The following is a 13,398-nucleotide window of genomic DNA, read 5'->3' on the forward strand; positions in this document are numbered from 1 at the left end:
TAAAGATCACATCCTTGGGTTCATATCCTTGCTGTATACTTAACCAACAATGCTGTTTTGGGAAAGTTGCTTAACCTATTCCTATCTTAGATTCCCCAATCTATAGCATGGGGATAACTATAGTACAAATATTATATGGTGTATTGGTCTAGGTCCTCCAAGAAGCAGATACCAAAGGAGGACTAAACACAAGAGGGATTTTATTAGGGAAATGCCTATGAGAGAAATTGGAGAGGAATCTGAGTAAGGCTGAAAGAGCTGCTGGCCATGAAGCAAGTGTGACCTAGAGTGAAAGAGAGACAAAAGGAAGGTTGAGTGGAAGCTTTCTGGCATGATGTGCAGGCTAAGAAATGGTCAGCAAGCGCTCAGCGAATCCTGAGCCAACACAGGCCATCAAGGGAATCCCGTGTCTTCCAGCAATGGGTTTGTATTAGTACCTCTGCTGCACTCAGTCATTGGTTGGAGAAGAGAAAAAATAGATTTCAGAGCAAAGTAGCATTGACTAGTAGCCTAGTCAGTGATACTTCCTATACTTTGAGGTTTATGAGGCATGATCTCATGGCTACAATAAATGCTTCTCATGGAGATAAACTGACAGACTCCAAAGGAAGTCATTAAGACAATGCCTAGAATCATAGATGTGCATTTATTTAGTTATTTATTCATATTATTCAACATGATTATTAATAAATGAAACACTAATGAAAGACCCACATGCACCATCAGTTTGAAATATTTGAAAGGAATATATAACAGTGCTACCAAGACATTAAGGTGGCCGAGACAGTAAAGCATCTGCCCACAATGCAGGAGACCTGGTTTCGATCCCTGGGTCGGGAAGATCCCCTTGAGAAGGAAATGGCAACCCACTCCAGTACTCTTGCCTGGAAAATTCCATAGACTGAGGAGCCTGATAGGCTACAGTCCATGGGGGTCGCAAAGAATCAGACACGACTGAGCGACTTCACTTTCACTTTATGGTTTACTTGATTCTTTCTAACTGAAGAGTATTAGCATTAGTAGATGTTAATAACATATGCATAATTGTTTTCCCTCTACTATTTGTTATTGGATATTGCCAAGTTCCTAATTTATACTGGATTACCTAACTATAAACCTATTTCTGCATAAAGAAATGGATTCAAGTTTGTTTTAAAAATAAAAAGATTTATTAATATTTTTATTCTTGTCATATCCAATTGATGTTATCCTTATCAAAGAATTCCATCATTTATTATCATAGGAAGGACCAGATTTGTAATTATTTTTGAAAATTGATCATTGAGTTTGCATTATCTTGCAAATAACTGAGTATTCTTTGAAACTCCTTTTATTTGGCCATATTCTCAACAGTGGAACCTGCTTTTATCTGTTCAAAGACTTTCCATTGCTGTAGAAAATTCAGAGGGTGCACATGGATAATTGTGACACTCTATTCAAATATAGAGAAAGCACATTACATTACAAATATGTGAAAATGCTTCCTGAAGTCTCTGAGGCCACTTTATATGATACTTTAATGTAAGCAGACATATTACTCAGAGGAGAGTCTTAAGCAAAAAGGGGATGGACTCTTCAGGGCATGTCCCCCGCCTCATACTGTCTCCCATTTGTTCTCTCCCTTTGTAAATGAAAGCCTAGATATTCTTCTCTTTCCATTTTCCCTGCTGGAAGGTCATTTTTTGCCCTGGAGTTCACATGAACTACATCATCTGAGACCTATCTTTTCCCCTAATACTCCAAGGACTATCTCAAGACATAATTTCTCCTTTAGTTTTTCCCTGAGTGTCTTGGTCTAAATGTCCTTCTCCATACGTTCAATGTTTTTTACTTGTGTTATCCTTACCTCTCACCAGGCATGTGCTTTTCCTTCTAACTAATCCTATGACATACTGAACATCTCTTTCATTCTTAGTGCTGTGCTTTAGCTATTTACTTGTCTTTATGCTATACCACACTGTCAGGAAAATGAGGATAAGTCATATTATTGGAATTTGAATTAAAACTTTTAAAAATAATAAAATGTAATGAATGAATGCATGAATGAACAAGTTAATTAATACATTGTATTCCCAGGTATATAAAGAACAGTGTGAGAAGACAAATTGAGTCTTGTACCTTCTTATAATCCCAGTCACGTAGCAAAGGACTGGAATATAGGAAGGGATACTTAGTACATCTTTGTGACTGGTGAATCTAAATATTTGCATGAATAATAAGTTGACATTATATTTCAACTATAACACAAAAATATACACATATATATGCTGAAGCTGAAGCACCAATATTTTGGCCACTTGATGCAAAGAGCCAACTCACAGGAAAGTACCCTAATGCTGGGAAAGATTGAGGGCAGAAGAAGGGAACGACAGAGGATGAGATGGTTGGATGGCATCACTGACTCAATGGACATGAGTCTGAGCAAACTCCGGGAGACAGTGACGGACAGGGAAGCCTGGAGTGCTGCAGTCCATGGAGTTGCAAAGAGTCAGGCATTACTTAGCAACTGAACAACAACAATGTATATGTGTGTGTGTATGTGTGTGTGTGTGCATGCATGTGTGTGTGTGTGCACACTAGGTTGTTTTAGTCATGTTGATTCTGTGCGACCCTACGGACTATACCCTTCTAAGCTCCTCTGTCCATGGGATTCTCCAGGCAAGAATACTGGAGTGGGTTGCCATGCCCTCCTCCAGGGGATCTTCCTGACCCTCCAGGGGATCAAATCCATGTCTCTTATGTCTCCTGCACTGGCATGAGGGTTTTCTACCACTAACACCACCTGGGAAGCCCATGTGTATGTATGGAGGTATATACATGTGTATATATGTGTGTGTGTGTGTATATATATATATATCTCCACTCTCTCACACACACACACACATATATATTTTCTTTTGTAGTCCAATATGTAAAATAATTTGAGATTCATCTAAATGCTGTATAAAACGAAATAAAGTGCTCAGATAATATGGATTCAGAATATGTATAATTCAGCAAGAAATTGTAAAATATTAGGATGTCTATTAACTTTTTCCAGCATATTGGTAAGTAGCATTAAAAACCCAATTTTTGGTTGGGTCTTTTGAGAGGATAACAATAAAATAGTCTCTATTTGCATGCTAAGTTTTTTACTGGGAAAATAAATATTGCAGCTGTGCCAGGTTTAATTCCAAGAAAAAATACATTATTATATATTCTTAAAGGAGTAAAAGTCTGAACTCAAATCTGTTCAAAAATTTTGGCAGAGAATACTGTGACCAGATTATTAAGTCACGTGTCTTTCACTTTTCACTTTGTTAGCTATACTCAGCGTGTTGTTGGAAATGGAATCAAAGCCCAATCTGGAAATCCTGAAGTTAAAGTCAAAGGAACCGATCCTGTGATAAATCAGATTATTGATAAACTGAGGCATGTTATTCAGGTAAGTGCTGATGTTCTATGTATTTTTATACTGAATGATACAGAATGAGTGATGGATGTGATCAATTTGTAAATCCTATCTGAAAATCCTATCTGAAGTTCAATATTGGAAGAAATTATTTGTATCTAGAGTTTTGTAAATACTTGGCTGAGTGATTTTCATATGTAGTGTGCAGCAGTATTTTAACAGATAGTTATATATCTATAGAAAGAGAACTTAGCTTTAGGATTTCAATAAATAATGAGACTCTCAGGATAAGCTTCATCCCTAACAAATATGGTAGAAAAAAGATGGGAAATCCTGTTATAGTGATAAGAAATGGAGCTGCTGTGCAAAAATGAGTACACAGATTAAAGAAGACATATTCACAAAGGAATAAATAGATTCTCAAAATATAGGGTTTATTAAAAGTTCTTCACAGGAGGGTTTACTGATATGTGGCCCATTTGGCATAACATTTGCCCCTTCTTGCTTCATAACTTTCAAAACCATGTCGTTTTCAAAGTGGCAGCAGGAAATAATCCCACTTTTTTTTTTTTTAGCACTCAAGTTAAATTGAGTCCCATTCTTTCATCTTTATATTAGTATGCAGATCTCCAATTATTCATGCTTAAGTTTCCTTCTAGAGTTATAAAAGATATCAAATAAAATGCCACCTTTGAGATCTGTCTTTTTAAAGTCTACTAGGATGATATGATTGAAGTTTAGATTTTTACAGAAGATAGCAGAAAGTAATATTTTGTACAGGTTTTGCTACAATAGCCACCTTTAATGTCTTAGAACATGTTTCCTCCTGAAAAGATCAGGAGAAATTTTGTTTTTGCCGGACTTCTGACTGCTGGTAATATGTGAGTGTCCTGGCAGGGGGAGTTGTAATATCCAGTGCAGTTAACAGGATCCACGACAGGATCAGGTTTGAAAAGGTTTGGAAAGTCATCTTCTGGAAGTGAGAATTTATTAATTTGGGACAAAGTATGGAACAAGGGAGGGAGTAGAAATAGGAACATATTTCAGAATTTAATCTGTAGATTTAGGTGATCACTTATTTATGCTTGGTAGTTCATTTTTTAAAAATCATTATAGATATTAAATGCATTTATTGACAGTACTATAAAAATGCCTTCTCTCATCATAGGGATAAACAATCATTCCTCTTGTCCTTTTTTGCATATCTAAGTATATGTTTAGCAAAATATTTCTTAATAGCCCTCCTTTCTTCTTGGTCTGTCATTGAACACACCTCTTTTTCCACACTGTAATCTTTGCACTTAGAGTCATTAAACAAGTAGGTAGGGATTTTCCTGTGAAAAAAAACCACTTTGTAAATGTCTTAATCATTAATTTATGCCAAGTATTTAATGAATATTTACTGAGTTCCCACCGTAGACCTGGTTCTACACAAGGCATTGAGGTTACATGAGTGAACAAAGCAGACACAACCCTGCCCTTGTCAGGTTTATATTCTGAGAAAAAAAGAAAATGCGGTGCCTATAACTAAAAATAGAGACAAATCAAGAAAATAGAGCAGGATGAGGTCGGAAAGGCACTTGAGAGAGTGCTAGTGGAGGCCTCTCTGGGGGTGGGGAGGATACTGCTGGGTTGAAACTGAGTGGCAAGGAGTCACTGGAAAGGAAGAAATCATAGGAAAATCTGGGAGAACTGTGTTTGAGACAGAGGAACTAATGCATTCCGGCACTTGTGGCAGGAGTAGGTTAATTGTATTCGGAGGACAAACAGAGAACCATGTCACTGAAGCAAAACAAGTACAGGGGAAAAAAGAACATGAATTAAATTAAGGGGAATCTGATAGGCTCTGGTAGGGCGTTTCAGATTTCTCCTAAGTAGGAAAGGAAACCATTTAAAGGCTTTGGGCAGAAGATGGTACAATTTAATTTATGTTTTATAAAGATAATTTTGCCTTTACAATGGAAAATTTGACCCTGAGGAGCATGAATAGAAAAAGAAAGGGACATAGGCAGTAAATCATGGTGATTGGGACTAGAATAAAAAGAGTGAATAATATGAGAAGTGGATGGATTTGGATGAATTTACGGTGAGTGGAGTTATCAGGAATTGTTGATGGAGTGGAAATTGGAGCAACGGAAAGAGAGTATAAGGATGATAAATAGGTTTGGTGAGGTGATAGTATCATTACGTGAAAGAAAGGGATTCTTGAGGTGGACGAGGTCTGGGGTTTGGTTTTTGGGTTTGGTTGGCCGTGAATGGTTCTCTTAAATTTGAGATGCCTGTTAGACTTCCCAGAGGTGTACCCAGGGTTCTTTGATGGTCCCAGGACTGGAAGTCCACATTTGGGAACATCACTATACAGATACTATTTAAGTCATGAGACTGTATGTGGTTGCTATTTTCCTGTTAGAATTTATACTGAAACCATTAGAGGAGAATATAAAACAGCAGAATGCTATGAAAAATGTATACTGTGAAAATCTTCAAATGGAAAAATCATTTATTTAAATGTATGTGGTGCCTTGTAGATACTTAGAGAGTTGATCTTAGAGAGACAAAGTATCTAGAAATATTAACTTTTTGTGGCTCAGCTGGTAAAGAATCTGCCTGCAATCTTGCCCATAGTAGTAGATATAATGGTCATCTGAGTTAAATTCACCTATTCCAGAGACTCCTAATATTCCAAAGACTCCTAATAATAGGAATATCTGCTAGATATAAATCTTTATACAACTTTTTTCTCTTGCCATTAATTTCTGTGTATTGTAACCAAGAGTCCTTTCATTAATAATTTTAGGTACTTTGATAAATCTTGCTAAATTTTTCTCCTTGAAAATTATAGGAATTTATATGTGAAGCAAAGTGTATGTGTCAGCTTCCCCTACATATTGAGGGTATATGTGAGATCCTGGCAGTGACTGCACATCGGTGTTAGGAAATAGTATGGTGCTCTAGGGACCAAAGTAGCAGCATTTTAGGAATGTTACCCTTAGTTCATCACTTGGGAGTACTCTAAGAAAGGCCAAAATGAATATTTTTATTAGAAAACAGTTTATAAAAATTTCCAAGTTTTCCTAGAGAAAGGTCATAGCAAAAACAGCCTTAATATTATTTAATTGATTAGAATAAGCCCTATGTTTAATCCCTGCCAAAAAAAAAATTGAAAGAAAATTCAATATAAATGAAACTCTGGGTTATAGCTTGGTCCTCAGGGACTATCTCAAAGTCCACTCAGTGCCTCTGCAGATTCTTCTGAATTGAAAACAAGACCTTGGAGACAAGAAGGTAGCCAATCCCGGTTTTCCTTCATCTGTGATTCTGGCGTCTTTCACTAGACAAGCCACCATACAAACCCTCAGAGGTAATATCTACTGTTTCCTACATTCCACAGTCACTGTGTAAAGTGGGCATTCACTTTTGAAAACTACCTGTAATAAATATAATTTAGCCATTAACCTTCCAGTGAGGAATTGTCTAAAGGTAGGAATTTTAAAAGATTAACAAACTTTCTTCAGATGCTTGCAGCAGCTTAAACTGCCTTTTGATAATAGTTTGGAAGGGCTTCTTTCCCAGGTGGCCCTAGTGGTAAAGAATCCTCCTCCAAATGCCTGAGACATAGAGATGCAGTTTTGATGCCTGGGTTGGGAAGATCCCCTGGAGAAGGGAATGGCAACTGACTCCAGTATTCTTGCCTGGGAAAATCCCATGGACAGAGGAGCCTGGCGGGCTACAGTCCATGGGGTCGCAAAGAGTCAGGCACGACCGAGCACATGAACACAATAGATTGGAAATAGCACTTGATTCCTCTTAGAACATCTGAGAGAATAAATATATGAAAGTTTTAATTCAGATTTTTTCTTCTAGTAAACTTATTCTGAAACTTCTTGTTCATATTGACTATGTTTAGGCAATGTTGTCAGCAAAAAAGTCATAGTTATGCAGCAATTTATCTAGAAGCATTAAATAACATCTATTATTTTTCAAAGAAAATGATGTCAGTGGTTAAAATCCTAACTGCTAAGCACTGTTAGCTGTGAACGATAATGACCCATTGCTTAGAAGCTACTTTACCTGCTTTCAATATGAAACATAAAAAGTAATATCATAGTAATTTTCTATAAATCTTTTATTGCAAAACCAATGTTACAGTATTGCTAAAAGTAGTAGATTTAAGTAATATTTTATTTCTTTGAACAATTCCAATGCATATAAGTTACTATTGGTTTCTATTAAATATTCATTTTTATAGAGAGACTATAACTTCTTTAGAAAAATGTCTTCCTGTACAAAATAAATTTGATTTTTAAATGTGAGAAAAGCAATGATCATAACCATTTGTTTAAAGTTACAAAATATGTAGATATTTTATAATATATATTTCAGTAATCACAACCTGCTGGGTTCAAGCAGAGATGAGAGACTTTTATGTGGGAAAAAACAATGCTAAATTGCCTTTTTGCTTTTATTTCAAATGTTTTCCTAAGATACCAGTATGATAAATAGTAACTTTATAGCTATGATAGGCTATGATGAAATTCTAATTGAGATCTCAATGGATAAGGTTAGCGTTTATAAATACAAAATATAATGACACAGGATTTTAAAAATATATTAGTATCTCAAAATTTCTGAATCCTGAAACTGTCTAAACTTTTTTCATTAAATCACCTACTATAAAATGCTTTTAGGAAACCTTTTCCTGTTAATAACTTATCACTGCTACAAAGAGCCAGTTGGTCAATTCCTAATTAGAAATTATTTGACCACAAAGTGTCAGCTGACTGTGAACTTCTTCCACTTGTACCAACTTCCTTCCTTGTTCAGAAAATCACTACAGCACCCTGACTCCTTCCTCCTGATCTCTGCTACACACCAATGTCATGTCCCCAGGCTGACTGTATTAATATTCCAGAAGGATAGTCACTTCTTGATTTTGTATTAGCAATGCAGTAGTGACCAAAGCCCATTTAACTTTTGGTTCAGCAGAAAATATTTGAAATGCACTGAATAATTTTGAACAGTTATCTAATTTAGCAATTTGTTTGGTCTGAGTAAAGTCAATGGAAGGTTGCTTTCTGAAGTGTTTAGTATAATGCACTCACTTCACTATTGGCCATTTCATTAAAAAAATCAATTGTCAGCATAAAACCCACCATTTCAATTAGTGTAAAATCAACTAGAAATGCAAGTGTAAAATCTCTTTTTGAAAGTAATGCAATTTGGATTGGCCATTTGTAATTTATATATTATCATTTAAAGAGTATGTAGCTGTTTTGTGTTGGGTAAAATTTTGACTCTGTATTTACTCTGTATTTACATCATCATTATCTAGTAAGATTTAAGCCATTTATTTGCCAGGTTTTGTTTATCAAACATATTGAAAAAATTTTGGACAAACTTTTATACTTTTATTTAGGTGATTAGAACAAACAACAGCCATTTAAGGATTAAAATATTTAATCTTTCTGTTTAAAATGCAATGTGAAGTATGGCTTGTTTCACAAAATGAGATTCCAAATGATAGCCATCTCTCACTGAAATCAGATTTCTATAGCTTTATATTATAAATAGTTCTCATTTATAAGTAAGAAAAGTAATGTTTGACAATTAGTAGATGTAACTACCCATTTGGTAACTTTAAAAAACTAAAAATAAATTTTCTTTTAGTTCAATAAAATTCACTTGCCACAGTATAGCTAGGTGCTAAAGGCCATGCCTTTTGAGTTATCACAAGGCAAATGACCAAATCCCAGCTCTTGTAGGCACTGGGTGTGTGCTGAGAGCCTCTTTATCGGTATCTTTGTCTCAAAATAATTTTGATTTATATCAAAAAGACAAATAGCGAATGTAGGATGTGAAGAAAGTGGAGCCCTCAAACATTGTTGGTGGAATGTAAACTTTTGCAACTACTTTGAAAAATAGATAGTTCTCCCAAAGATTAAACATAGACTTATTATATGCTCAGAAATCCCACTGCTATGTACACATCCAAGGGAGAAGAAAGCCTATTTTTACACAAAATTTTGTACACAGATGTTGATAGCATTATTTGTAATATTCAAAAAGTAGAAATAACTCCTTTTTCCCCCTTGCAGTCTGGAGGGGTATTTTCTGGGGAAAAACTCTAATAGGATGATTCTTGGCTTATAACTGCTGCCAGAATACAGAGCAGAGTGAATCACAAGACATGAAACAGAGGACCTAAGTGAAAAGTCACAAACTGACCAGCTTATTTGCAGAATGCCAGCATGTAAGTGGAGAAGGCAATGGCACCCCACTCCAGTACTCTTGCCTGGAAAATCCCATGGACGGAGGAGCCTGGTGGGCTGCAGTCCATGAGGTTGCTAAGAGTCGGGCACGACTGAGCGACTTCACTTTCACTTTTCACTTTCATGCATTGGAGAAGGAAATGGCAACCCACTCCAGTATTCTTGCCTGGAGAATCCCAGGGACAGAGGAGCCTAGTGGGCTGCCGTCTATGGGGTTGCACAGAGTCAGACACGACTGAAGCAACTGAGCAGCAGCAGCATGCAAGTACAAACCACTCATGTAGAAAATTAGATAACTCTTATTTGAAGAAACTGATAAATTCTAGGGCAAATAATTCCATATACCAATTGGGTTTACACCCATTTCTGGTGAAATCCTCTATTGTACCTTATACAATAATTTCCAGGTAGTTTCTAATGCCCAATATCAGTAGACAATTAAGGATCACTGGTGCACTGAAGAAAAGTATGAAAAAACATGCTAAAGCATAATACTAACAAAAAAGAAATGAGAAAATACAGACAAAATAGGAAGAAGCAAATACACAAAAGCTACATGGGTGTATGTGTGCTCAGTCATGTCTGACTCTTTGTAACCCTGTGGACTGTAGCCCACCAGTCTTCTCTGTCTATGGGATTTTACAGGCAAGAATACTGGAGTGGGTTGCCATTTCTTTCTCCAAGGGATCTTCCCAACCCTGGGATCAAACCCATGTTTTCTGCATCTCCTGGAGATGTTGGAGGGCAGATTCTTTACCACTAGTGCCACTTGGGAAGTCCAAAAAGCTATATGAATACCCTCCAAAAAAATTCATAAATAAATTGTATCCTTAAAACAATAATACGTTGCTTCTAAAAAATTAATAAAAGAATAAGAAAAAGCTTCCGGAAATTAAGAATATGTAAAAATTTACAATTCAATATATGGGTTTTAAAGATAAAGTTGAAGAAATATTCTGTAAAATAATGACACAAAAAAGAGAGAAGGAAATGGAGAAGTAAAATGATGATATGTTAAAATTTTATTCTAGGAGATCCTTATAATAAGAATTTCTTAGAAAAGAACCAAACTAATACAAAGAAGGAATTTATCATTTAAATAATAAATCATTTTTTTCCAGAAATGAAAAGTTATGATTCCAGATTGAATCCACCAAGCAACCATTACAATAAATGAACACATATACACATACAAAAATAATTATGAAATTTTTGAATATTGAAAAGAAGATACTAAAATCTTCCAGTGGAAGAAAACAACTGAACAAAATACACACAAATACATGCAAAGAAAGGTGATTAGATCTGTAATTTCTTATTGGTAGGAATACTAGAAGCAAATGGAAAGGCAATACCTTCAAATTATGGGACAAATGATTTCTGACCTGAAATTCTATACGTAGTTGAAATAGCAATCAAGTATAAGGGTATATTAAAAAGTTTTACTGATAAGTAAAAATACACAAATTTATATATTGTATACCTTCTGTATAAAGCTTTGGCAAACAGTAATTAAGAAATGAGAAGATACAGGGTCCAGGAAACATGACATTGAATACATCAGATTAGGGAAAAGGATGACTATGGGAGGGAATTTTGCAAGCCAGAAAGAAAAAAAAAGAATCACTAACTTGAAGCAATGTGTTGGAATTTATGGCGGGGGGGGGGCGGGGTGGGGGTAGTATTTGGCAGATTTGCTAGAGCATTTGAGAAAAAAATTAGATAGATACAAGGCAAAGTCTGCAAATTGATAGATCCTATGGCAATTATAGGGTCTTCCAGGTGGTGCCTGCCAATGCAGGAGACATAAGTGACTCAGGTTCGATCCCTGGGTTGGGAAGATCCCTTGAAGTAAGAAATGGCCACCCACTCAAGTATTGTTGCCTGGAGAATCCCTTGGACAGAGGAGCCAAGTTGCCTGTGGTCCGTGGGGTCTCAAAGGGTCGGACATGACTGAAGCAACTGAGCATGCAAGCAAATAGCAATTGTAGATTATAGGAAAGCCAAAACCTTTTCATGAAAAGATATATAATCATAGTACACTATTTTCCTAAACTGAATAAGATATTTGTAGATACAACTATTACTGTAATCACAACTTTGCTAAAATTAATAAATTATTGGATGGGGAAAAGGAAAGTGGAATATATTGGTATAACAGAAAATCAATAATTATTGCTAAGATGATAGTAAGAAACAGAAAAGTTACCTATTGAATAAAGACATGTAAGGTTAATGCTAGAACAATCAGTTGGGTTGATTATTACTACCCACAGGAGCAGAAAACATGGTCTATAAAGTGCTTTGGCTGTAGGAATATTTTTTTTAAAATTTTAATAGACATTTGGTACTACTCATTTTTAAATAAATATATTTATTATCCTGACCAGACAAACTCTGCATCATGTTTTATGTGGAACTGCATCATTTGGTCTTTTATATCTCAAACCTGCTCCTCCTCTTTTTACACTATTCTTATATCTACTCTCCCTATACTCCTCATTATTTCAATTCTTTCAATATCCCAGGTTCTTTCTTACTTCTTAGTCTTCCATTCTCTCTCTCTCTTTCATTTTTAAGAAAAACACTTTTACTTGGGAAAAACTGCATCTCTTTTTTCTGTATCTCATAGTCACTCATGATGTCTCAGTTTCCCCAGTGAAGAGCATATGTATTCCTATGTTCTTTTTGGCACTCTGTAACTGACTTACAAGAGCACTTTAGAGAAGAGAAATTAAAAAAAAAAAAAAAAATCAACAACCAGGGTATTGATCATATCCACAGTGACCTCTTTTTCTCTGTACCCATTTTCTGTACCCAAAATATCTTTGTTAGTCCACTAATTATTTCTGATCTTAAAATTTGTCTTCCTATTCACTGATTTTAGTGTTTTGAAACATATCTACCAAACTTGACTAATTTTTAAGTTTGAAATTCGCCAGTATATTTGCTCCGATTAAGTATTGCTGAGAAACTTCTCCTCTAGCTTTTTTCTGGATATTAATTCAGTTTCATAGTTTTACCACTCATTGAATTTTGGTTACCTGGGGTTATAGTCGTTCATAAAGCTTCCCAATCAAACACCCCAGCTTTGCTCTTCTTGTTATTCACAGTTTTCTGGGTCATGTGCTGTCCTCTCCTGGCAAATGTCACAACGTGACTCCCAATACCCCTAAAATCTGGCATGCAAAATGAACCCACCAAATGATCATGGCATCTGGTCCCATCACTTCATGGGAAATAGATGGGGAAACAGAGGAAACAGTGTCAGACTTTATTTTTGGGGGCTCCAAAATCACTGCAGATGGTGATGGCAGCCATGAAATTAAAAGACGCTTACTCCTTGCAAGGAAAGTTATGACCAACCTAGATAGCATATTCAAAAGCAGAGACATTACTTTGCCAACAAAGATCCATCTAGTCAAGGCTGTGGTTTTTCCAGTGGTCATGTATGGATGTGAGAGTTGGACTGTGAAGAAAGCTGAGCACCAAAGAATTGATGCTTTTGAACTGTGGTGTTGGAGAAGACTCTTGAGAGTCCCTTGGACTGCAAGGAGATCCAACCAGGCCATTCTAAAGGAGACCAGTCCTGGGTGTTCATTGGAAGGACTGATGCTAAAGCTGAAACTCTAATACTTTGGCCACCTCATGTGAAGAGTTAACTAATTGGAAATGAGTCTGATGCTGGGAGGGATTGGGGGCAGGAGGAGAATGGCACGACAGAGGATGAGATGGCTG

General features: G+C 36.0%; 1 protein-coding gene across 8 annotated transcripts in view; it reads left to right on the plus strand.

Annotated features, from left to right (window-relative positions):
• The window catches only part of GPC5 (glypican 5), a 1,588,740-nt gene that overhangs the window by 540,729 nt on the left and 1,034,613 nt on the right, over positions 1–13,398 (plus strand). For all 8 annotated transcript variants that reach the window (XM_019971624.2, XM_070799870.1, XM_070799872.1 and 5 more), the window contains one exon: positions 3,304–3,424. In XM_019971624.2, the coding sequence (XP_019827183.2) occupies positions 3,304–3,424 (121 nt within the window). The remainder of the gene's footprint in view (positions 1–3,303; positions 3,425–13,398) is intronic.

This window comes from Bos indicus, chromosome 12 (assembly GCF_029378745.1).
Source record: "Bos indicus isolate NIAB-ARS_2022 breed Sahiwal x Tharparkar chromosome 12, NIAB-ARS_B.indTharparkar_mat_pri_1.0, whole genome shotgun sequence".
Lineage (NCBI taxonomy): Eukaryota > Metazoa > Chordata > Mammalia > Artiodactyla > Bovidae > Bos > Bos indicus.